We start from the raw sequence: 26167 nt of genomic DNA on the forward strand, positions 1-26167 counted from the left end.
CACTGCCACGAAAAGAGACATTGGAAAATCTGTCTGTACGCCGACGCAGTGGAGGAACATTCACAGAGTCTCTCGCTCCACCAGCACTCCTGGGGAATTAAAAATTCCAACTATTCCTCTGTCCAAAGGACAGCCACAAAGGCACTTCACGTGCCAAATCCCTAAAATGCACACCGAAAAAATGGCCCAGCAAAGGAGGCAGAAAACATTGGGAAGCCTGATGAATCGATAGTGGAGAGGCGCATGTCCAGAGAGTGGAATTTGCACATGGGGAGGCCTTTGGCGGTGTGTGGAAGCACCCTAGAGTCGAAGACACAACATCTCCGTCGTCAAATCAACACCACGCAATTTTCCTCGCAATTTCGCGTGTTGGGCAGCACAATTACATGAATAATGCATTTAAGTGGCTGTGACGTCACGGAGTCCTTATCTTCGCTGGGCGTCTCATCAGCTCCGATGCTGAGTTCGCCTTGCTCGGATAATTAATTGCACTCTGGCGCTCTGTCTGTCCCAGCGGAGAGCATCCGAGTGAGTGGGAAAACATGCTGAAATCCGCACAGTTTCCTTGATGGAATTCCCCTGTGGAATTTCATCATTGGGTCACAAAACACACAACCATCTCTGGCATCATTTTATATTGAGAAACATACACATATATATATATATATCTTCTGAGAGCGCGAGAATAATCAGTTGCCATCTTTCACAAAGTTGGTACAAAGTAACTATGATTATTATAACAAATTGTAAAGAGCAGAATTTTAACCACATTTTCAGTGACCATCCACGACAAGCTCATCGAGCGTATCCTCAGATCCGGATCCCGTGAGATCGGACAACTCATCAAGGCACTTCTGGCGCTTCCTCACGTTCCAGTGAAGACACTCGGCCAGCGAATCGAACCAGTCCGAGATCTGATCCTGAGCACAAATACTTGGCACCGGATATATCGACGTCGTCACGCGCAAGCTGTCGCCGTGCAGCAACTCCTGCCGATTGCGCCCGTCGAAAGACACCCACGCCGTGTTGCGACTGTCGGGTGAGATTGATATCTGCCGAGAGAGCGGAGGGAAGACATTAGTTACAAGACATTGTTGCATGAACCCCAAGAGTTCTCTCTCACCTTGAGTTCAACACCAGCCGGCACAACGATGGGCCGGAAGCTGAGCGAGTGCGGACAAATGGGTGTGACCATGATGGCTGGCACCGATGGATGAATCATGGAGGCTCCGGCCGCCACGGCGTACGCCGTGCTGCCCGTTGGCGTGGACACAATCAGGCCGTCACCCTGCACGGACGTGATGTGCTTCCCATCGAGGAACAGGTCGATGTTGCTGAGATACGGACTTGGTCCGCGATCGATCACCACCTCGTTCAGCACCAGAATATTGGTTGAACCGTCGCGCGACGAGCCATGCATGTTCTCCAGCATCGGCAGATAGTCAAAGTCCATCTTGGCCGACTTCTGCACAATCATGCACCGCAGCCGGCTGCGCAATGTGAGCGCCGCGTGACCCTCCAGCACATTGGTCACCTGCTCCTGGAAATTGTCAAACTGGAATGGCGTGAGGAAGCCCAGAGAGCCCAAGTGGAATGCCATCACCGGCGGCACGGACTTCTGGAACAACAGTGACGCATACAGGAGCGTCCCATCGCCGCCCAGGCACACGATGAAGTCAATCCTGTCCGTCAGATCGTCCTTGCCGTCCCTGCAACAAATGAAACACACGTCAATCTCAGATAACACGCCATCGGTAAATACCTCAATCTGCCACTCACTTGAACGTCACTAACTTGTCCTTGATCTTGTGGAATCGCTTGTCTTCGAGAAGGAGTGGATCTTCCAGAACCGCCGACTCCACCCAAACCACCATGTGCTTCTCCTGTCGAATAAAATCATCAGAAAAGAGGTTTAGTTGATTTTTAAGGCTAATTTATTGAGATTAATGTCTTCTTTAGCGTTTTACATAGAAAATGATCAAAATTTCCATTGATTTTTCTAAGAGTTCCTGTATTTTGAAGATAATCTACAATTCTCAGGAACACATAATTCTCATTATAATACCTCTTCGTTGGTAAAATGTATAGATTTTTCAACATTTTCATATCTTCTTCTCATGTTTAATTGTAAAATACATTTTCTCTGCCACATTTAGAATCGTTTAGTCCGGAAGACAAAAGCGGAAATCTATTCAGCAATCAATTAAAGTGCGTTGTGTGAAATACCCAGTGATTGGGCAATTGAGCGTTTACGCAGATAACAACGCTTTTGAGGTGTAAAGGATGTAAAAATCGTACAAGTCTGTAATTTGCCACACACTGTGACGGCAAAGACAGCCAAATTGTTGTCTTCACCACGCAAATCTAGTGTTAAAAAAAATCACCATGATCACATTAAAGTGGCATTGCGAGTAAAAAAAACACGCCCCAATCAAAAAATTATTAATCACTCTTATAGAAATAGTATCACGGAAGTGATGATTTATGAATTAAATTCTTGTGCACAACAATAAACCACCCAAAAGTTCATTGGAGTTTCCCACCAAAAATCTTAAATCTCTCGAGGGCAAACCACTCTCAAAAGATATTTGCCATCACTGGAGGATTTTCACACACATGGCAGACAATTTTGTGGAGATTGCAAGAGGCACGAAAACTCACCTGAATGAGCCACTCGACGAGCTGGACAAAAGGTGGCAGTACTGTTGAGTCACGAACCTTCTTGATAACGAGCACGGCTAGCGGTGGCTTGTACCATGTTAACCGTTGACTAGCCGGATCTTGTATTTGCCTTCAATGAAAGAGACAATGATCAGGACACTGTGATAAGTGGCTTCTGGCTAGGAACACTTACATAACCATCGCCGAGTTCTTCATAATACGTCCACATGGTCCAAATTGCTGGAACGGCGACGGTGCGTTGAGACTTCTTGTACGCCTGCAAGGAGAACCAGAGGAACAGACGTTAGTGATCTGATAAAGCTCCAATCACACACTCTAACTCTCTCTCTTCCATGTCCTCTCTCTCTCTCTCTCTCTCTCTCTCTTTGTCAATTGATGGTGGTTGATGAAAATGCGTGTAACCTAAGAATTCTGAGCGATGGATCCAATTTCTTCACACTGCTCGAGTTCATCTCCTTCAAGTCCGGCAAATTGTTGCCCGTCTCATCACTGGAATCCATGATCAGGCAGATAAAATGGGGCACTAAACACACAACAACAACGAACCAATTGAAATTTCCACAATACACGGGGAGAAAAGCGTTCACCGTTCGTTCGAAGACGAGCGTGAATGCTCATGTGGCTGCGATGAGCACACTCAGCTAACTGATCACCTATCAAATTGCCAACCAGAGTGTCTCTATTTAGCATATTAAAATTCCCTCAACATCACCAGCCAGCCAGCCAGTGGCGAGAGAGGCGAGCACACAGTGAAAATGCGAGAAATCTCAAGAGTGTGGAACACGTTTGAGTTGAAATTAAAAGTTGTTTTGTTTTCAATATCATCATCATCATTAATGGATACATCATTTTCGTGTGCGTTGTCTCTTCGCGCGTGTCATTCTCTCACCACGCAGATCAAACTGCTGCACTTGGGAACCCATCGCGAAGCTCCACGCTCACACATCACCCCTGATAATGTGCAGAAGATCCGCCAGTGCAGCTTAAGGTGATCTTTTTACACAAAACAAAAAAAACAACTTGAAATTCAACACAATCACACACCGAATGGGTATTTTAATCTCATGCGACACTGTCTTTGTCGCTCACTCTCAATATTGCATCTCGAAAAATGCACTCAGACAAAACGGTATTCAACAATCTGCACAAATATTTTCATTCACAACGCTGTATTTTCAAATATCACTTTTACACCCTGAGTTGAGAATAAACTTCCCAGCAAGCCAAAAGAGCTAAAAAAAAAGCAGGTAATTTAGCTGAAAAGTGCTAACTTGTCTGAGCTAAAATTTTAGCAGTAGCTTTGCATTTAATTGCAGCATCAATACTTTGACCAATGGCTAAAATTTTAGGGAAAAAATTTGCTTTTACAATCTTAATGTTGAGATCTTAACATTTTGTGATCGCTGCGTTTCTTTTATTAATCAATTTACCCGTCTTATTAATAGATCTTGCACTCCATTCGCCCAAAATTACACCAACCCAGTGACACACAACATTTCCTCAGTGATAATTCCACACGAAGAGTCACTCAAGTCGGGAATGTTCTATTTATTGTGTCTCTGTTTCAGTGGCCCAGAAGATGGCCAAAAGTTATGGCGGAACCGCATTAAAAAAAACACTAAAAAATTTTAATTTGCAGTGAAATCACTGGTCAAAACTTAATGTCTCTCCTTGCCACGAAAATAAATACTGTTCCCGTGTGTGCATTTAATGTACGAAAACGATGTAAAGCAAGGTGTGTAAAAGTCACAAGTTATAAATGATTGATTTGATAATGTTCCGGCTTTGTGTTCTGAATCCCATCACAAACTCCACTCTGTGGCTCTCTATTCTGTGTGCACAATATAATTATGCACTACTTTGTGCGGTTTCCTATATCCATTTATAATTCATTGACTAACAAATGTACAGTTCATGCTGTTCCATCATTTCCGATCTCGCGGCAATTGTATTCAAATGCGGCAGCCAAAGGAATATACAACATTATGTCCACAGAATTGAGGAGTGTTTGACACACATTTCGCCTGAGTGTAAAAGTGAGACTTCTTTGCCAGAAAATTCTTCAGCAAATTTCACGATGAGCGCGCGCGCGTGTGTCTTCAAACATGTGAATATTATGGAATAAAAGCTTAGGAGATATATTGAAGTTGAGCTGTAAATTCCGGATCACCTTGTGTCAAGTAGAAAGTAATTCATACGCGCCAAAATGACCTTAAGACTCGCCTCTCGCGCACTCTTTCCCTCAACTCTTTCTCACTCTAGCAAATATATGTACATCACATGGAAAAACGCATTCGGAGGCACATTTTTACCTTTTTTGATCTCCCGCTTCACCGTTTTTCTTCTTCTTCTTTTCCCCTTCAAAATTCGACCATTCAACCACAGCACATAATCTCACGTAAGATCAATACACATTCCTGATACAATTCTCTCATTAACTGGGCAAATTGTGTGCTTGAAGACGTTGTAGAATTAGCCGATGTTATCCAATAATATTTGTGCAAAGAGAGAAATTTAATTGGCACAAATTGCTGGGCAATGCAGCAGCAAAAAAAAGAACTCTTGTATAATGTTAATAAGATTACAACTCAAAAATATGGTCAGCAGTGTTGAATGCACATCAGAGTCGAAAAAATTTCCGTGATTGTAGCCACAAATACAATTTCCTCACTTTTATGACGGCTCAAATTAAATTGAAAAGCCAGTGAGTTGTGCTAAAGAGTCAGCCAATAAATCAATAGCTGATTTCCATTCAATGACACCACTTAGCATAATGTATTTATTTAAATATTTCAAAGAACAAAAACCACGCCTTATTTACACTCTTCTTTTTCCCATCACAAAAACCCTAAAAATGTCTCGTCACAACAAGGCTCTCTCATCATTAGAGGGGAAAATTCAATGAAAATTAAACAACGATAAACGGATAATTTCCATGTCCCAATTTTCCAAATATGTTCTCCAATGTCAGGAGATATGATTTTTCTGCAACTCTTTCCATGCGTGAAACCAATTGGAAAACCTCGAGTCATTGCCACTGACGAATCAACTACAAAGAAGCACATTTTAAAGCTCTTTTGTCAAGATAAGGGAGGCCATAAAGAGGGAAATACAAGTATATTTCCTAGATTAGCTCATTGAATTGAAGTTTGAGAGAAGGAAAATAATTTTCAACGTCAAACAGAGACTTAAAGAGAGGATTTGTGAAGGAAGATTGAATTTATAGACACCATAGAATCGATTATATCATCGAGAATATGGAAAATATCAAATAACACCCAATATATTTTCCCCTTGGCATCATTTTTGACCATCAAATCCAAAAAAATCACACGAGGAGTACGTGAATTTGACGTGGTGTTGACCAGCAAAAGCCGGACTTGCGACATGGGCAAAACTTACGGCCACGTTCCGGAGCGTCTCCTTCTTGTGGATGACGTAAAGTAGTCTTTGCGGAACTCATTGTCCACCCCGTTGACGTTCTCACATATTACACCATGCGTTCGGTTATCACAATCACGTGCTCGGTCGCACTTCTCACTGTGCTGCACTCTCGTCTGCCCGCTCTGTCCGGTCGTGATCTCCTTGGGCTGCCTGAGCAGCGGACGCCTCGGCGCGCACCACGACAGCTTGTACTTGATCTGCTCCTCGAGGCGCGTCTTGTGCAGAGTGGCCAAGTCAATATCCGATACGCAGGCCATCGTTTTCCGGACACACACACACGCGCTCGCAAGACACCACGTTAGATAAGATTTCGTCTATTGCCACCTAATCTCGCGGTGGAAAAAAAAGAGATCCGCGATCGACTGACTAGTGCAGTCTCATAACAACAGCACTGCAGTTAGTGATCTCTTTGCATTCGCCACTTTGGTTATTATATTCAACATGGGTGACTAATAGGTGGGGAAAATGCCAATTTCAGCCTTGTTCTGGCCAAAATAAACCTCTCAAATTCACGTATGGAAATCGCCTTAAGCGTGTGTATTTGTTGGATATCTCTTTGCTCAATTATGTTGTCTTTTTGGGGTCACGGGCGATGTTGATTTAACAACAACCAGAAAAAAAATCACCCATGCGCGCACATGAAATCACAAGAATTTACTTTATTTACACACATCAGATGCCCAAAATTCCCGGAAGTTTTTTTTTCCTGTGTCTTTTAGCACTATGTCAAAAACCCCCAAAAGAACAAAAAAAAATCCATTGAGCAACTCCCAATATATGCATCAACCATTTAGATGTTGTATTGGGTTATGTTCAATTGAACACTTGAGCCGCGAAAGAAGCTTATGATTTCTCAATTTGACCCACTTTGTGACACACAAACAAATTTATAGTCGTACACTTTATAATTATTATTTGTCTCTCCTTTTTACACTCGCGCAAATGAAAACCAGTGAAATCCAACCCAGTAAATTTGAGTCAACTTTAGACCACGCCAGATCACAAAATCATATCTTCTCTCCAACATCAAATTGCACTCTCCAGAGTGTTAGAAAAATGATGAATAATGTATTTTAGCCATTTTAGGTGGCGTTTTATCATGCGCTTCTGAGAAACTTTCACTAAATCGTTGGAATTTGTACATATATTAAACAGTATCAATCCGCCAATGTTGACACCGCGCGTAGACAACAATTGATTACAAAACTTCACACAGAACACTCTCAGAAGGGCTCCAAATTGCACACAGTCACAACTTGAGTGTGATCAGTAATAAAAAGCCGCCAAATTGGATATTTTGGACGCGATATAATTTACCATGAGGAGACTTTTATTAGATTCGCCTGGCTTTTTAACCGTCGCGTGCAACTGACGGACCACAACTAAAAGTGGGGAGAGACTCGAGTTGCCACTTGGCGCGCGCGAATTAAGCTCAACAGCCGCCTCATCTCCTCCCTTCGCTACCCGCGGGCCCGCAACACATAATACTTAATGATATGTATTACGCACTCCATCATTTCTCCACGGCGCACTAACCATCAATATTGTGCCCTGAAACGACACATTCCCAGGCGAAAAATCATGGAAAAATGGCACAGAAAATGCCCACGAATTGCGCCTCTCATCGCGAGGGCCACTGTCCGCCCGCTGACCGTCTGGCGGCCGGTCAAACCCTGTGGAATTTACCCAAAGTGAAGAGACACAGATCCATCAAGTCGCGCAATTCTATGGCAATCTGGGCAAGAACTAGTTTATGCTATTTGAATAAATTTTAATTACAACTTAGTGCGTTATTTCACTTGTATTATATTTGCATTGAAGTTATCAACACCAACCGATACTTATCGATACGAATTGCGTGCAATTTTCTCAATTTTAAAACAATTTTAGGGGAAGAAATCGGTAAAATTGATAGTTTAAGGATTAATTAGTCCATTTGTATGCTATTTTTCCTCTAAAATCGTGTTAAAAAGGTAAAAATTCCACGCATTTCGTATCAATAACTTCAATCACTTCACGGCAAGACAAGAAACGTCTTAATCACAAAAACGCAAGTTGACAAACCTGGACACAATCAAGAAGAGTGTTTTCCACAACACCTTACTTTTTACTCTCTAAATCACACCACTGGAAAACAGACCGTTTCTTCTCACCTAAATTCCAAAGACTGCCTTAGTCAGCATTGTTAATATTTCTTTTTCTGTGGAAAATTGTGCTTGAATTAAAAGCAAAAAAATGCATAATTGAAAATCATTGTTCTCTTCTATTATCATTGACAAATTGCTCTATTGAAGGATGGGATTTTTACTGAAACACAAAGTCATACCAAGAAAAGCGGTAAAATCTTTTCAGAAAAGCCAACATTCATTTTTCCGTATAAAGCCTGAGATAAGATTATAATTATGAAATCTCTAGTTGAAAGAAATGTCATGAATTTATCAAGTCATCTCGACTCGACGGTTTTTTTTTGTCGCCTAAGACCCAGAAAAAGTCACCCGAAAGAGTGGAATTGCAGCTGATAGTCTGCTAATCCTCGGATCACTCCAATGAACTTTTGCGCGTGAAAAACAAGGTCAGATGCTGAGCCATTAAAGTGATAGTGAAACAGACAGAGAGAACAATAAATGATTCATGGGAACAAAGACTAGTAGACTTTCCCGCAATATTTCCTCAATTTTCTGCTCTAGAGTTTTTCCTAAAAAATTCACTGTGATTTCCCCATTTACAGAGACAATGACGTGAGTAATCTTTCGCACCGCATTGATGACACGCACGTGTGTAGACAATTGTCCAACCAGCGGAAATGTGTGCAGAAAACTGGCGCGACAAAAGGTGGGTTAAATGCAAGTCACGGCCTTGTGACCAGGCAATTACAATCTGATAATATTGATTACTTCTTCTCACGATAAAGTTGCTAAATATCTTGCTAAATTAAGTCATTATAGTGAGTATTCTGTGCTTTGCCACTCATCTCGAAGGGAGTTCAGATTTCAAGGCGAGCACTGCTGGTGTAGTGGTATCACGCAAGACTCCCATTCTTGCAACCCGGGTTCGATTCCCGGGCAGTGCAACTCTTTTGTGCATTTTCTTTTTTTTCCCACACTTTCTTACCACTCGCGGAGAGCATCGGTGTCCGTGGCCCCATTTTGTGGTGGCAGAGGCCCCATATCAGTCTGCGTGGTCTCCAAATCGTTGTTCATTGACATCTCACAAGTTTCCTGAGCAACTTCCGCAAGTTGTGCACTTTCTCCCAACGCCCACTCTCTTATTTCCCACTAATCAGCATCTCGACTGTTGCGACACACTTTGCCAGAGAAAATTGACGGAAAATTTCACGATAACAGCGTGGAAAAGCGCGTGATATGAGCAGTTTTCACTTCACGGTTCATTCAATTTCACAAATACACCACATTTTCATGGGCGTCACCGTGTTATTTCACCACCAACACTTCACTGACGCCCCACTTGGTGTCTTTACAGGGAAATTGGACAATCTTCCTGATGAGAAAGGCAGTGAAAATGGAAAATTTAAGGATATTTTGGTGGGTGGCTTTTGTTTGTTATGTGGGAGAAACTTCAAAATCACCTGACAGCTGCGCTGCCTTTTTGTCGCTCAGTGGCGCTTCGAGCGTTCTATGTTTTCAGCGCGATGTTTTCATTGGCGGGATATTTCTGTGTGCACAAAAGAAAATTTTTGCGACTTCTTGTGCAATTTCTGGAGCCTTTTGGGCACTTTGGAGAAAAATTTGGTGTGGAAAAAGTGAAAAATAGCATAAGTGTATGGGGGAAAAAGCAAAAAAAGATACCGCCCGAGCAGGGACTTGAACCCTGGACCCTTGGATTAAAAGTCCAATGCTCTACCGACTGAGCTACCCGGGCTTAATATCATGGCACCCAAAGTCGCATAAGAGAACAGCCTTTTATCTCAAATCAATACAGTTTTTACACCTCCATTCATCATTATCACAATCAATTTCATTCAACCTATTTTATATGTAATTGTTCAAGAGGACAAATGAATATTTCATCAGTGTGAAAATCACTGAAAAGTGAATGGAAAATTCCACCTTCACAGGGAGGATTTTGACCAGTTTGATCTTCTTCAGCGGTTTATTGGGAGTCCCAGTGAATCCGCCGTCCAGCGGTAGGCTTTTCACCCACACAGAAGCAAAGTGGGGTGGAAAAACCGAGGGAAATCCCACCTGATGGGGTGCTGCGACTGGGATCCAATGGGCTCCATGCCCGGGTAGCTCAGTCGGTAGAGCATTGGACTTTTAATCCAAGGGTCCAGGGTTCAAGTCCCTGCTCGGGCGGTTTCCTTTTGCCGCCGCACCCCCTTCAAACTACCCACCTCATCGCCCGTGACGTCATTAACGATCCACCTTGAATTGGACTCGACTCCTCATTTATTCGCCACACATTTTCTCACATTCATCTCAACGTCACCGCGTGTCAATAATCTCTAATTTAATGCAAAAACACATTTTTCATTCTCTTATATGGTCGCACTCTTAGCACACATTTGTGCGGTGAGTGAGAAAATGTGCGTGCTCGAGAGAATTGCTCGCGAAAAATGAGAGTTTTCCATCAGTGGCGTAGTGAGCAACCTTTTCGATTGTTCTACGAATATTTATCCAAAACTTCAATTGGCTGAAAGAAGCAGAAAATCTATCCGAACGGCTGTTTGTGTACCAACTAACCGCTCAAGTTTTCAGAGGGTTTTTACTCAATGAGTGTAGAATTTAGCAAATTGTGTTGGATGGCATGATCTGTCCATTTTAGATAAATTAAACATTGGCTTTGAATTAAAGTCGTTGAAAGTAAATTCCCTAAATAAACAGAAAAAATTATCAAAATAATCATTCAAGAAGTATTTCAGCAAGAATATTGCGTAAATAAATGAAAATAAAATGTTTAAAATGACATTCAAGACAATTAGAAGTCATAACTTGAATATGCATCATAGCCAGTGTTCTGTGACACCTGAAAATGACGAGTATCCAAATGAATTTTGTGCTGTTTATACGATCTTTTTGCACATAAATTACCGCCTAAAAATTCTACTCTCAATTATAGCGTAAATATGCGGAAAACCCTTGGGAAAACTCTTTATAATTGCTAAGCTACTGATATCTGAGGTGAACATTTTTTATTTTTTAAAGAACACACGCTTATTGAGCAGAACAAGGCACAGCCAAATTCACCTGAAAAACTGCATTGAAATTGTGCATTTTGCACAGTGAAAAGAGAGCGGCCTTCGGGAAACCTTGTCAGTTCTGATGTTTCTCTGGCCGAATATCAAATTACTGGAACTTCAGGTGTTTGCGGAAAATTACAGGAAATGGCAAGATCGCAGATCAATCAAATGAGTGCTCATCCTTGACCAAAAACGCACAGTACGTGTGGGTATGTGTAAAAATTGCGTGCGCTCGACTTTCGCGCGAGACTTCTTGGCAGATTTCTGGAGCTGTGATTTCACTGTTTTTTCCCACAACGATGAGGCTTTTCTTGTGGCCCGCTTTTCAGCTATAAATATCACCCCGCATTTCAGAAATAAACACACTCGCGCGCACACCGTCAATCTACGGCTGTGCGGTGATCATGAATGTATAAATAAGTCGCAAGATCGCTGGAAAAACTTACCTAAACGTCTTGGTTTTCTCATTGTAGTTCAAGATGGTTTTTCGCAGTGCGGCCGGACTGTCGGGATCACTCTGCTCCGCCACAATGGCGCGCGCCTTGGCTAAGTCCTCCTCCAGCATCGTGAGATCCGTCCAGGGATTACTTCAAAATGACCAAGCACTTAGTTTTGCATCCTCCGGAAATGCGACATGCCCCAGTGACGCTTGGAGAGCAACTGAGAGGCGATCAGATGAGATGCTGGGGCCAAAGCGCGAGGATATCGTTGGCTGCATCACCTTCTGTCGTACCTGATAATCTCAGTGATTCTGAGATTATTCTGGAGTTTTCCCATGTGAATTCCACAATTTCTCTAATGGAAAGAATGGAAAATTATAAAGAGAATTCTAAAGAAACGCTAACGTTTTGACCATGTCTGGTGGCAAAATAAAGCTCTCCATAGTGCCTTCAATATGATAATGGGTGATTCAACAGACGTTTTGCTGGAGACGCGCTCACAATTTCATTCTCTTGCGAGAGACACACCTCTTGATCACCTTTGAGCCCCTTCTTTCGTCACGGCGATCGCTGCAGCGCGCTGCATTTTAGCATTTCTCGACGGAGATCGCCAAGAAGTGACCTCGCCAGGTGACCATCTCCGTCCTTCGACCTCCAATCGAGCGCCACTCACTCACTGCAGTGCGCGGAAAACTCTCACCTTTGCGCGCACGACCGTTACTCCAATCTCGAATTCTGCAGAAAACATCGCAAACTCAGCGACGCGCGCTGGCATGCCATCTGGCGATGTGTCAAGCCGCGCTAGCGAAGAAGAAGAAGAAGAGAGTGGAGTTTGCTGACATTTGTTTTCGTGCGTTGAGTGTAAATGTGAATTTTAGGTGTTTTCCACCCCACTGCCAGGTGATTTTCCACTTGAAATCCCATCTTGAGGCTCTGGGGCGGGTGTAGACAGTGAAAATGTTGGGGTTTTAGCGAAATTAATGGGGTTTTTCGACATGGCAATTTCCATGATTTCAAAGAGAGAGGTTATGAAGTGTGAAAGAGAAATTCCCCATTCGTGATTACTTAACTGTTCTTAGGATCGTCAATAGTGTTTTAGGGGTGTTTAGAGAGTCAGAAGAGGCTTTGTTGGGGAAAATCTGGACACTCTTTGCGTGACATTTGCAAGAAATTTTCCCAAGAGAGGGGCGCCACAGACGATTCTCTCCTTTCTGCATATTACACAATTCTCTGACCAGTGGCGTCCACATGTATATTTATCTCTTTCACACTCATGTTCTCCTGAGGGACTGATGTGATCATATGTCTCCGTCACACGTCACTCTCTTTCTCGCGATTTGGGATGGAGAAAACTCGGGTTTTTCCTCCAGACTGAGGATGAAATTGATGTGTTGTGGCAAAAACAACAAATGAATTTTCCCAATCTTCCCTATTTGGTTGTGGAAAATCTTTAAGGGGGAGTCTTTCTCTTTTGTTTATGCCTCCCATCGCCTTGGTTTGATGGCGCGAGTGAGAGGACAAGAGAGAGTCTTGACGTTTGCAATTGTTTTCGCCAGTCTCTGGTGCGGAAGAAAGCCCGGAAGACTGAGGTTAAATCGCAATTTCCGCAGGGAGTCTAATGAATTTCCCTTCTCTCTTGCAGATTGTCTCCCCGGTGATCCCGAAGCGTGGCAGAAGAGCCCCCAAAAAGTGGTGCGGAGAGAAAGTGAGAGAAGTGGCTAGACAGAGACAGCTGGAGCGCCTGCTTCGCGTGCGTGTGAGACTGTGTGTGTTGGTGTGGTGAGAGTGCGGAGAAAAATAAGGGAAAAGAACTAATTAAGAGAGGAAGCAAAGAGGAGGTGGAGAAGTGAGGAGGGCGAAAAGGCGGCGATTCACGGCAGTGCACAAGAGAGTGGAAAAGGGATAGCGAAGAAGGCCAGAGGAAAGAAAGGAAAATCAATAATGGGAGATCAACAGTTCTTTTTAAAATGGAACGACTTCCAAACGAACATGGTGACGTCCTTTCGGCATCTGCGGGATGAGAAGAGCTTCACGGACGTGAGTCACATTTATTCTTTATATCGGCACAGACACACTTATTTCCTCCCCCTGAACAACGGTTGTTCGTCTGAAGGCGGTTGGGATGTTGGAGTGTCAACGCGAGTGGGTTGAGTCAGTTTCGGGGCTGCTTTTTTTTGTCTCAACTCATTATGAATCAAAAGCAAATAAGAGACTCGTTTCCCAGGAGATTTCGGCGGGTGTTCTTCAAGCGTGGATTACGTTCTTGTGCGGATTCGGCGACAATACGGGATTTAATCCGCATAAACCCTTTTTTTCTCGTTGAATTTTTTTTTGACAATATCTGCAAAAGAATAATTCATTCTAGGGCAATTTTATTAAAATAACTTCCTATTTTTGTGAGTCTTTTCTTGGCTAATGGTGTTAAAAATCAAGGAAGAAAATATTGCAATATTTTGTCAAAAAAAATTTCCTTAGATAAGATAAGAATGTGAGATTTGAAATTCTGAGAAAGGTAATATTAATTGCATATTCATTATCTGGTCGATGTCCTTATCAAATGGTATAAAAGTAAGAGAATGTATGGCAAATTGTCAGTTATTTCTTGAGTGTGATCTTGGACAAAAATCGCAAGAATGCTTCGTTGTGGCTTTCTTTCTGTTATTTTCCTCCTGAATTCATTACTGATTGGATGTCACTCCGAGTCAGTTGTTTTCGCTGATGACCACTTTCCCTTCCTGGTGGACATCAGAACGGATCAGAACGATCATCTGTGCACAGGTTTCATCGTGAATTGGGACTGGGCAGTTACAGTGGCGCACACACTTGTGGGCAGAACTCCAGCCAACACTTGGCTCTTCGTGGGACGACACAAATCGAGCAGGAACCACTTCAGTGTCCTCTTGGCTCCTCATCCACGTTTCCGTGTTATTCCTGACACTTTTCAGTATGAGAACGATGTTGCGCTTATTCGACCAAGACAAGCGATGTTGTACAATGAGAATGTGCAACCAATTGGTGTGGGATTTCAAGATATCCGCGAATCGACTAGAGTCACGACAGTGGGATGGAGATCATCTGGAGTCCAGGAAGTGATCTCTTCCCATAAGAGTTCGAATTTCTATTGCATGTCCACGTTGCCGATTGATGTGCCTTTAACAGGATCAACAATGTGCACAAGACCATCATCCAATGTCACTCACACTGGAATTCAGCCTGGAGATGTGATGATATTTGGAAATCGTGCTTATGGTCTTGGCAGTTGGAGAGTAGTTCGAGATGCCATCGTTCAAGACTCTCCTTTTGTCTACACCGATCTTACTATGTTCTGGCCTTGGATTATGCATATAGTTCAGTAGATTAAGTCTTTTTTCTGATCATTTTAAAAATCCCTGATTGATGCAATAAAACTCTTCTTTCTTCCCGCAATATTGAGGTAATTATTATGGTTATCTGATAGTAATTTGGTGTGAATTGATTGTTGGGAAAACCCTGATAAGATATGGTCACATTTGGGAAGGTTTGAATCACGACAATATTTCACTTTGGGCAATTAAGCAATGTTTATGGATCTCTTCTTCCTCAAGAGCATTTTTTAATGGTCAAAATTTGATCTAAAATGCCCTTAATTGCAAGGAAATAGGAGAATTATAGTATAAAATGTTATTGCTACACTTCTTAGGCATACTTGTTGGCGGAATATTGAGTGATAAACAGACTTTTGTTGTTTTTCCGAACACTTTGATCTAATGGGTTAATTACTCATGCAGAGAGTCTCATCTCGTTGGTGGGAGGTGAACTCCATGGCATGGCTTGAGTGGGTGGAGAAAGAGGCGCACAAGAGAGCGGAGGAAAATTAAGAAGCGCGCCTCGTCGTTTGAGGGATGAGCAGCGAGGGGCATAAATAAATTTCACCGCTGAGTTCGCTGGCATTGTAACCCGTTCGGCTCGGCGTTGATTATTAATCAGCGGACGGGAAAATGCGTCTGGCTGAGGAGGGAGGGAGGGATGCTTTCTCCAAGCGAGAAGGGTGAATTAATTCCACTCTCTTCACAGGTGACACTGGCTTGCGAAGGGCAGACGTGCAAAGCTCACAAGATGGTTCTCTCCGCCTGCAGTCCGTACTTCAAGTCACTGCTGGAGGTAAGATGAGCTGAATGAGACGACATTCTCTTGTTCTCTTGCCCCTCTTGAAATGGGTTAGAGAAAAATGAGGAAAATGGAAAGCAATAAACTTTGATAACTATTCAATAATTTGCCACAAAAAGGAAAATCACAAGCCGTTTTTTGAGCAATCTCGATGTTTCAATCAAATAAAAGGAAAATAATTCAATCAAAGGAAAATAATTTGCCTTCATGAAATACATTTGGAACTTCTACATAACTTTAAAGTTTAAACTGCTGCCCTCTGGCGGTAATATGTGGAGAAAATTTGAGAAATAATCCAAGAATTCATACAGTAATCAAATATGAAAGTATTTTTAATTGAAAAGATAAAAATGATTGAATCATTACGAAGTTAATGGTCTGTAGTCGCGAGTGACTTTCCTCTTGTTTGCCACACTTTTCAAATGACGGGGATTGAGAGAATTGCGTTGGGGTCGCTTCTGGGGCTGATGTCTGTGTGTGTGTGTTTGCAGGAAAACCCATCGAAACACCCGATAATCATCCTGAAGGATGTTTCCTACAGTCACCTGCAGGCCATTCTGGAGTTCATGTATGCTGGCGAGGTGAATGTGTCGCAGGAGCAGCTTCCCGCCTTTCTCAAGACCGCCGATCGGCTCAAAGTCAAGGGCCTGGCCGAGACTCCGGCCACGATTAAGCGGGAAGGTTGATGCTGGGCAGGACGCGACAGAATCGGTTTAATATACATTTCTTTTCGGAAACCTAACAGTAGAAGAAGCACGTAAAAAATATTGACAAAAAGAGAGAGAGTGAGAGAGAGAGAATATTGGTTTTTTCTATCAGTGAAAAAGATTTTTTTTCTTGTAATAGAATAAATAATGTAATGCATTTTTATTTTACGCGATTTAGTAATGGAAGAAGTGTAGGCAAAAATTTATCATTTCTCTTTAGTGGATTTTTCTCATGGGCACGAAAATGTTTTTTTTTCTAAAAAAATATATCACAATTGCAAGCATTTTTGGTGGTTGAAAAAAAAAAAACACAGATAAAAAGATAACAGAGACTCTTGCTTTTTTGCACAATCCAATGAAAATGACACTATGTTACCACAATAAACCTTAGCATGTTTTTTTATTATTGATTTTTATTTTATGAATCATTTTTTTTAATTATTTTATAGACAAGAAAAGCGAAATGATAAACACTTTTGTTTCTCATAGTGTAAAACTGAGGAGAAATCTTTTTAAGAGTGACGATAGAGTTTAAAAAAAAGAAAGGAAGATGAAAAAAAAGAGAAAAGAACCCATTTTTAAGTGATTCTGTTAGTTGTTTAAGTTTCTACTGAAAACAAAAAAAAATATAGCGAGAGTGGAAATTTTGAGAAAATAAGTGAGAAATTAAGGTGTAAGCTATAATAGAGTAAATTTATGGGCAATTTGTAGTTAATTTAGAAATCCCACTGGCATATTTTTTCTCAATAAATAAAAAAAAACAACAATAAATTAAGAAAACTATCGAAATTGTCATTTAAGTTAATTGTATTTTTGGGTAAAATTGTGCGAAATTCATGAAACTGATTTAGAGCAATTTCCTTTTATTCATTCGTATAACAAGTTTAAGCAGAAGAAGATGAAGACGGAAGAAGAAGAAGATGTACAAACCAAACGGAAGATCGTTTCTTTTTTAGGGTGGATTTTGGAGATTGAGCGCGCGAAGTTGGGAAATAAAAGCTCCAAAGGAGACAAAATAACCGGACACACTGTAGAAGAGGAACAAAGTTATATTTTATTAAGGACAATATAGTAATTAAACGTATAATTGTTTCTTTTCTCACTCAAACTTCTTTCCAACACGTCCATTTTTTCTTTGTATTGTAATGTGTTTCGTTTTCTTTTTAAGGGCAAAAATGTGAGGCGAAGAAGAGAAGGTGAAAAAAAACATGAGCTAGGCGAGTAATTTTTGCAAAGGAGAGAATAAATAAATAATTGTAAAGATGATAATGATGTGAGAAATCCCAAGAGTATAATTTCCAAAAAAAAAAGAAAAGAAGAGATACATTTCAGAATGGAAAATGTTTTTTTACACCATACTTTACTGTCACACATGATATTTTAAAAAGAATGATGAAAAAACACACACTAAATGAAGGAAATACAGTAAATATTTAATTGAAATAGGCATGAGAAGTGTATTTTACCTAATATAATTAATTATTCTTGATAAAAGCGATTTATATACATTATATAAAATGATTAATTTAGAAAGAAATTGTCTTTTTTTCCTCTTGTGGACGGCATTCATTTTCACAGGTGGAAAAGTTCCCTGAATCGATTGGTTGGTTTCCAAAGACGGATGAAGTCAAGTTCTCAAGCTGAAAAGTGCGACAACATTTAATAATAATACAAGGTAATTTACAATTTTCAAAAATTTATTTTCCACATGATTTCTTTTTTTAATGAATGAAACACAAAATTGGCAATAAATCGATTAACAACTTCCAATAAACCATCTCATGATCTCTCAAATTCAAGATGAAACAATTCGAAATTAAGAACAAATATTGATTTAACATCATGTCAAAGACTAGATACATTTTTTTCGGCATCGGTGCAAAACATTAGGCAGAGAGTTGCAAAAAAACAGTAACAGAAAACAAGATCATAAAAAAATATTATATTAAATATAAATGCCTGAATAAAGTATCATCATTTCCGGAATGTGTTATTATTGAACCCGTTTAAATCTCGGCTTAACCTGTATAAAAATGTCACAAAATTCTCGTTGAGGGAAGATATGGGGTGTTTTTTTTCTTTCTTTGAAACCATTTTAACACGTGCTGCTGTATAAATATTCCTTCCTCCAGAGTTATTAACATTTTTCATTCATTTTCACAACGGATTTCCTGACGGCAGAAACAAGAAATGGGAAAATTAGCGCTCATAGCGAAGAATGAAACGAGAGTTTGGCAATAGAAGAGCGAATAAATAAACGGAGAAACAAAGTGCGCATGAATTTGGAGAAATTAAGCACAGCGCTGAGCTAAGAAGATGCGTCACTACTTCCAGAACTTGTTGAAGAGCTCCATGAAGGAGTCGTAGATCATGAAGGTGATGGCGACGTCCAGGCACACGCGGCTGAGGCGCGGCACGGTGCCCTTGTAGAAGGCCATCGGGCCCTCGTTGCGCCAGATCTTCATGAAGCAGTCCGCCGTGCTCTTGTACTTGGCCGCCTCGAGGCCCTGCATGCGCGTCTTCACTACGTCGATTGGCGTGTTGCCAAACACCGACGCCGCACCGGCAATGGCACCGAAGCCACCCACGACCAGCTTCGGCACGGGCTTCTGTGGATCGCCGTCCTTGTACCAATCCTTAAGCGATTCCATGACGAAGAAGCGGATCGCCTGGTTGGAGCCCTGCTTCATGATGGTGGCCGTGAGGCCCTTGTACACACCAGAGAGGCCCTCCTGGCGCACGATGGCGCCCACGCCGTGGAAGAAGCCCTTGAACTTGGGATTGGCGCTGCGCTGGTCATTGATGAACTTCACCTTGATCGTCTCCATCGGCGTCACGGCGAAGATCGCCTCGGCCACACCGGCGCCCAGGCCGGCCGACAGCTTGCCAGCGGTGGACAATTGACCCTTCTCGTCCACCATCTGACTCTTGAACTTCTCGAAGGCGCCGAAGCGCACCGCCGACTTGGGGATGGAGCCGTACAGCAGCACGCTGAGGCCGCGATACAGGCCGAAGAAGCCATTGGTTCGCACGGTCTTCTGCACGCAATCCCAGATTCCATTGTATTTCTTCACGGCTCCTGCAAAGAAGCACCGTTTAATTGTGGCTTAAGTGAGTCAAGGAGAGTATCTGATCAACACTAGAACCTATTTAGCTTCGCGCATTAATGTGAAACATGTGAATGAGCATTAAGAAAAATCTCAGTATGTCCAGTGTTAACAGTGCGCACATGTTAGAAAATGAAAGTTTTAATTATATATCTAGCCTATCTAGCAAAGCTCATTTTTCTCATCCATACTTTTCTCCCAAAATAAATTCAACATTTCCAACCAAGAACGCAGATCTCGAGATCTGCAACAAGAAAGTCTCTACAAACATCATGAAGCTGATGTCGCGATAGCGTAAGTAAATATAAATAAAAAAAAACCAAATGTACATAAGAAGTTCGAAATGTTAGTCGTTTGCAGATTTTGTAAAAATGATTGACATGAAATTATCACATTTAATAGGCCACAACTCTGAAAATAACCGCTTTTGACAACTTCATCGCCTATTTTGCCAATACCAAAACCTCGTTACACAATTTTTCCTTGAAAATACATGGGAAAAATCAGTGTTGCATAATCACGAGTCGCGCGATAAGCGCGCGTTTGCCGGGCGGTGAAGATCTCGCGATCTTACATAAAGATCTGTACGTGAGCCTCAACTCACCCTTTTCGTCCAGTTGCAGCTGTGTCTTCACGTATTCGGTGGGGAATGTGATGCAAATCTCGATGCCACCCGTGATGCCGCCGGCTACGATGCCCTTAACACTTGTGCCAGCGCCACCGCCGGCCGCCGCCGCGGCGCCGTGATTGTCCAGCCATGGGCGGAAGAAGGGATTTCCTGAGTGTTTTCTTGTGGCAAAGTTGTACATTTTTCAACTGTAATGATAAAAAACAACGGATTATTGTGATAACCTCTGTGCTAGAACTATTTGTTCAGGTGTTTTTTTCTTCATCATTTGTTGGGAAAAGTGGTGATAAATTAATAAAGAAACTTTATCAGAATTTCCTATGAAAGTCATGAGACTAAGCACAGACAGTCTTGTGTTTTTTCCTGTGATAAAATGTACGAATGTGTCTCAAGTCAAATCAACGAACCTTTGCCTTTACCTTTACTTTTCTTTCTGCATAAAACAGTTAGCAGAACACACCACTGAAAGGTTAATTGATCTTTAATGTAATTTTGATTTCGTCTTGTACTGCAAACCGATGGAAATGTAAAAATCGGAGATTATTTATTGAAGAGATTTTCAAGAGCGCAAATGCTGAAGTACAACTTTCAACAATCGCACATGGCAACTAACTTGATTTCCCCCGTGGTTTCCCTGTGAATCACAGTAACTGTGAACTCTTGTAATCTCACGCGGAGAGCAAAGTGTGTTTTCGGCGGGCATGCGCAAAGGTCAAAAATACCCCAATTGCGACAGCACGACATGATATTCCCATAGAAATCTCACGTTTTCACACTTTCGTCCTTTCCAAATTCCACCGCAAAATCACTGTCCAGTCGCACAAGTGCCCAACAGAAGGCCATAAAGTGTGATTTACAATTTACATCACACTTGAGGAATACCACTTTGGGCGCGATTAGATAATCACTAGCGCGAGTCAATTACTTACATGCTGGATAGAAATCTCTCGTGATATGAACTGTACGGCAATTTATCACTCGATGTGTGGACTAAAACATCACTTTATACTGGGATCTCGGGCGAAATAAAGCGTATTTTGGTAAAAAATGCAAAAATGCAGCACCAACTTAGGAGAAATGTGGGGTGGGGAAAGAGTGAGCTCGGCTGTCAGCGGCCGGAAGAGGTCGGCCAGTGATCGGACTGGAAGTGTCGGTGGATTTGTCCGCCAACCGGCAGGAAAAGTGATTACTCATACAGCATATGCTGCATGGCAGCCATTCTAGGGCGCTTTCTTTGTTCTACTCCAACATTTGCGTGATTCCCTAATTTGTGGAGGTGAGCTTCGCGAGTGGCTGAGTGAAAAAGTGCGAAGGGAGGAATTTCGTGGAAATTTACAGTGTGAGAAGCCATCAATATTGCACCGCTGTGTGTCCAATATTGACCTGATCCCCTCTGAGTGACTCGCAGTGTGGTAATTCCTATGTAATCGACGCCTGGACAACAGAGACGAGAGAGACAAAAAAGAGCAACGCGTGGATTTGGCTCGACTGCGAACCGTCACACGCGTCTAAGGAACATCATTGGCTCCATTCGGGACTGTGCGTCCGATGTCTAGTGGTTTTGCTGAATACTCCGTTGATCCCCCAGCCGCCAAGAAGCGGAAGCTGCCAACTGCATCGTCGTCGTCAACTTCCTCAGATCAAATGGCGAAGAACAACGGATCGACTTCGCTCGACGCGCCCCAGGCCGGAGATATCGATGAGGGCCTGTACTCGCGCCAGCTGTACGTCCTCGGGCACGACGCCATGCGCCGCATGGCTAAGTCTGACGTCCTGATCTCGGGCCTGGGCGGCCTGGGCGTGGAGATTGCCAAGAACGTAATCCTGGGCGGCGTCAAGTCCGTCACGCTGCACGACGACCAGCCGTGCACGCTGCAGGATCTCAGCTCGCAGTTCTACCTCACGGAGGAGACTGTGGGCCAGAATCGCGCCGAGGCGTGCTGCCAGCAGCTGTCCGAGCTGAACAGCTACGTGCCCACACGCGCGTACACGGGCGCCCTCACGGAGGACTTCCTGGGCCAGTTCCACTGCGTGGTGCTCACCGAGTCCAGCCTGGCGGAGCAGGAGCGCATCTCCCAGATCACCCGCGCCGCCGGCATTGCGCTCATCATCGGCGAGTCGCGTGGCCTGTTCGCCAAGGTCTTCTGTGACTTTGGCGAGGAGTTCGTGGTGTACGACAAGGATGGCGCCAATCCCGTCTCCGCCATGATCGCCAGCATCACGAGCGACAAGGAGGGCATCGTGGCGTGCCTGGACGAGACACGTCACGGCCTCGAGGATGGCGACTACGTGACATTTTCCGAGGTAATTATGACTCCTCAGACAGTGGCGTAGCGCCCCGCACAGGAGGACAAACTCTCCGGCCAAGAGACTTCGCGCATTTGCGCTGAAGAAGCTGATATGGCAAGTCTAATGACTTACAAATGCGATAAATGGATTAGAGATCTTACTCATCACAGGGTGAAAAGAAATTGAAAGTACTCGCAATTGCAATCCAGTCAGAATCTTATAAGACTCGTATCAAACTCTGTCTTCTTACCATGTTATTCAGTCCATTTTCCTCTTGATTTTTTTCCAATATAACTCGCCAGAGAGTGAACTCTACCACAATTTGATCAATGATTCGTTATGTTTGTGATTTATGCATTATTGAGATTAACAGAGGATGGCTTTGCCACTACGCCACTGTCTCCAATCGATTCCCTGCGCACTGATACCAATCGATTTGGCCTCTGGTAATTGCAGGTGAACGGCATGGTGGAGCTGAACAAGTGCGAGCCGCGAAGGATCACCGTTCTGGGTCCGTACACCTTCAGTATTGGCGACACGAGCAACTACTCGCGCTACATTCGCGGCGGCATTGCCACGCAGGTGAAGATGCCGATGACTGTGAAGTTTAAGTCCTTCACGGAGACCCAGAAGGGGCCGCTGCAGGACTTTGTGCCCTTCGACTATGGCAAGTTCGATCATCCGCGCCAGCTTCATGTGGCCTTTAAGGCGCTCCATGCCTTCGTGGAGCAGAATCAGCGTCTGCCGAAGCCGTGGAATGAGCAGGATGCCCAGCAATTTGTGCAGCTGGCCAAGCAGCAGGGCGAAGAGGATCTGGATGAGGCATTGCTCACCACTTTTGCCAAGGTAAGGTGGCGTCTCTGTAATTAAACTTTTATTGCGCAATAATGCTGGAATGTTCTGGCAAAAGTGCGTGTGTGATTCAGAGGAAAGAATGACGTCGATTTAACAAACTGTACTTTCAGGTCTGCTCTGGCGATCTCAGTCCCATCAATGCCTCCATTGGCGGGATAATTGCTCAGGAGGTGATGAAGGCGTGCTCGGGAAAGTTCACGCCAATCATGCAGTATCTCTACTACGATGCCGTGGAGTGCTTGGTGAACTTGAAGCCAACTGAGGAGGATTGCAAGCCACTTGGCACTCGCTATGATCGTCAGATTGCTGTGTTCGGCAAGTCCTTCCAGGACAAGCTGGGCGCGCTGCGCTACTTCATCGTGGGCAGTGGCGCAATTGGGTGTGAGTTGCTGAAGAACTTCGCCATGTGTGGCATCGGTGCGGGCGATGGTGGGCGTGTGTTCCTCACGGACATGGATCTGATTGAGAAGTCCAATCTCAACAGGCAATTCCTCTTCCGGCCGCACGATGTGCAGAAGCCAAAGTCCGTCACGGCCGCGCAGGCGGTGAAGCGCATGAATCCGCTCGTGAATGTCGTGGCGCATGAGAATCGTGTGGGTGTGGAGACGGAGAATACGTACGATGACAAGTTCTTCAATGATCTGGATGGGATTGCCAATGCGCTGGACAATGTGGATGCCAGGAGTTATGTGGATCGTCGCTGTGTGTACTACAGGAAGCCACTGATTGAGTCCGGCACGCTCGGCACGATGGGCAACATTCAGGTGATTGTGCCGTATATGACGGAGTCGTACAACTCCAGTCAGGATCCGCCGGAGAAGAGCATCCCAATTTGCACACTGAAGAACTTCCCCAACGCAATTGAGCACACACTGCAGTGGGCGCGTGACATCTTCGAGGGTGTGTTCAAGCAGGCAGCCGAGAATGCGTCGCAGTACATCTCTGATCCGTCATTCATTGAGCGCGTGATTAAGCTGCCCGGACTGCAGCCGCTGGAGATTCTGGAGTCGGTGAAGGCGGCTCTGGTGGATCACAGGCCGCAATCGTTTGAGGATTGCGTGAAGTGGGCGCGCTTCCACTGGCAAGAGCAGTACTCCAATCAGATACAGCAGCTGCTGTTCAACTTCCCAGCCGATCAGACCACCTCCAGTGGTGATTTGTTCTGGTCTGGACCCAAGCGATGCCCTGCTCCGTTGGAGTTTGATCCCAATGACAGCCTCCACTTGAGCTACATCTATGCGGCGGCTAATCTCAAGGCTGAGGTGTACGGAATCCCACAGCAGCGTGACAAGAGCGTGGTCAAGGAGATCGTCAGCGCAATTGTGGTGAGTGTTTTTTGGTTCATATTCTTGTAAAGATCTGATCAAAACAGTTGATGTATTTGTCCATCTGCAGGTGCCACAATTCAGGCCACGCTCTGGCGTGAAAATCGCCGTCACGGACGCCGCGATGCAACAGGAGCAGAATGGCAGCGACAATATTGATCAGGATCGTGTGAAGGAGATTTTGACTGAGTTGAACAAGATTGGGCAGCCAAACTTCCGCGTGACGCCGCTGGAGTTTGAGAAGGATGACGACACAAATTTGCACATGGACTTCATTGTCGCGGCGTCGAATTTGCGCGCGACCAACTATAAAATTGAGCCAGCCGATCGTCACAAATCCAAACTGATTGCCGGCAAGATTATTCCCGCCATTGCAACGACCACGTCAGTTGTGGCTGGATTTGTGGTGCTGGAACTCTTCAAGTTGGCACAGAAGTATATATTTGTCTCCCTTTTTGTGGTTGAATTGACGGGTGAAGAGATGATTAATGTGTGTTTGCTTTGCAGTTGCAAGGACATGTCGGCGTACAAGAACGCCTTCGCCAATCTGGCGTTGCCGCTGTTCACGCTGTCGGAGCCGATGCCAGTGCCGAAGAGCACGTACTATGACATCGAGTGGACACTGTGGGATCGCTTCGAGGTGACTGGTGAGCTGACGCTGGCGGAGTTCTTGGACTACTTCAAGAAGGAGCACAAGCTGGAGATCACGATGTTGTCGCAGGGCGTGTGCATGCTGTACTCGTTCTTCATGCAGAAGTCGAAGCGCCAAGAGCGGATGGGCCTCGTGATGTCTGAGGTGGTGCAGAAGGTGTCGAAGAAGAAGATTGAGCCGCACGTGACGGCGCTGATCTTTGAGATTTGCTGCAATGATGAGTCAGGCAATGACGTTGAAGTTCCGTATGTGAGATACACTTTGCCGTAAAAGGACACACACACAAAACATGATTTATATACATATATTTCCTTTCTAAACAACACTACAAAATTCATGGCAAATCACGTGAGCAATTGCAAAAGAGTAAGAAGAAATGAATGGAAGAAAAGAGAAGAAAATTGAAATAATTGATGAATTTGCACTCATATAAATAGATGAGAAGAATAAGAAAGGAAAAATCATCTCTGCGGTAAATAATATATATATATTTTAAAGATAATTTATGAACGTAACATTGGCTATTCCACAGAAGCACTCTGATGATGTCTTTAGTTTTTGTGTCCCTGCCATTCGACATTTGTGAATGGTTCAGGAGAGAAGTTTAGAAGAGTGGAAGAGGCGCGTTTCTGATGGAGTTTTTAGCTTAGCCACCTTAACACTTAAAGAAAATATTTAGGTTTTTCTCCTTTGAT

General features: G+C 43.5%; 4 protein-coding genes and 3 non-coding genes across 12 annotated transcripts; 4 read left to right on the forward strand and 3 right to left on the reverse strand.

Annotated features, from left to right (window-relative positions):
- Positions 1 to 623: 623 nt before the first annotated feature.
- Positions 624 to 11970, reverse strand: LOC132265630 (NAD kinase-like). Of its 6 annotated transcripts, none has more exons than XM_059766364.1 (6): positions 11770 to 11970; positions 2855 to 2938; positions 2662 to 2791; positions 1780 to 1883; positions 1124 to 1709; positions 624 to 1052 (listed from the first exon to the last, which is right to left on the reverse strand). In XM_059766364.1, exons 1-6 carry the CDS (start codon positions 11886 to 11888, stop codon positions 774 to 776), a joined length of 1302 nt encoding a protein of 433 aa, XP_059622347.1. In that variant the 5' UTR covers positions 11889 to 11970; the 3' UTR covers positions 624 to 773. The 6 variants fall into 6 exon arrangements, with proteins under 6 accessions (XP_059622347.1, XP_059622350.1, XP_059622352.1 ...); XM_059766367.1 differs by lacking the exon at positions 11770 to 11970 and adding an exon at positions 9238 to 9708; XM_059766369.1 differs by lacking the exon at positions 11770 to 11970 and adding an exon at positions 7026 to 7502.
- Trnag-ccc (transfer RNA glycine (anticodon CCC)) lies at positions 9126 to 9196 on the forward strand. The gene has a single exon. It is a non-coding gene; the product is annotated as a tRNA-Gly (tRNA).
- Trnak-uuu (transfer RNA lysine (anticodon UUU)) lies at positions 9933 to 10005 on the reverse strand. Its single transcript has one exon. It is a non-coding gene; the product is annotated as a tRNA-Lys (tRNA).
- Positions 10367 to 10439, forward strand: Trnak-uuu (transfer RNA lysine (anticodon UUU)). Its single transcript has one exon. It is a non-coding gene; the product is annotated as a tRNA-Lys (tRNA).
- A 581-nt stretch (positions 11971 to 12551) lies between the features above and the next one.
- On the forward strand, positions 12552 to 18153 carry LOC132256243 (longitudinals lacking protein-like). The gene is made up of 4 exons (XM_059752538.1): positions 12552 to 12663; positions 13406 to 13800; positions 15817 to 15903; positions 16401 to 18153. Exons 2-4 carry the CDS (start codon positions 13705 to 13707, stop codon positions 16593 to 16595), a joined length of 378 nt encoding a protein of 125 aa, XP_059608521.1. The 5' UTR covers positions 12552 to 12663; positions 13406 to 13704; the 3' UTR covers positions 16596 to 18153.
- Positions 18154 to 18295: 142 nt separating this feature from the next.
- Positions 18296 to 21395, reverse strand: LOC132256242 (putative tricarboxylate transport protein, mitochondrial). The gene is made up of 3 exons (XM_059752537.1): positions 21281 to 21395; positions 20328 to 20539; positions 18296 to 19695 (listed from the first exon to the last, which is right to left on the reverse strand). The coding sequence occupies exons 2-3, from the start codon at positions 20530 to 20532 to the stop codon at positions 18941 to 18943; spliced, it is 960 nt and encodes a 319-aa protein (XP_059608520.1). The 5' UTR covers positions 20533 to 20539; positions 21281 to 21395; the 3' UTR covers positions 18296 to 18940.
- Positions 21396 to 21899: 504 nt separating this feature from the next.
- LOC132256241 (ubiquitin-like modifier-activating enzyme 1) lies at positions 21900 to 26075 on the forward strand. The gene is made up of 5 exons (XM_059752536.1): positions 21900 to 22655; positions 23097 to 23486; positions 23606 to 24820; positions 24891 to 25255; positions 25328 to 26075. The coding sequence occupies exons 1-5, from the start codon at positions 21900 to 21902 to the stop codon at positions 25740 to 25742; spliced, it is 3141 nt and encodes a 1046-aa protein (XP_059608519.1). The 3' UTR covers positions 25743 to 26075.
- The last annotated feature ends 92 nt before the right edge of the window (positions 26076 to 26167 follow it).

This window comes from Phlebotomus argentipes, unplaced genomic scaffold (genome assembly GCF_947086385.1).
Source record: "Phlebotomus argentipes unplaced genomic scaffold, Phlebotomus argentipes genome assembly contig_5, whole genome shotgun sequence".
Lineage (NCBI taxonomy): Eukaryota > Metazoa > Arthropoda > Insecta > Diptera > Psychodidae > Phlebotomus > Phlebotomus argentipes.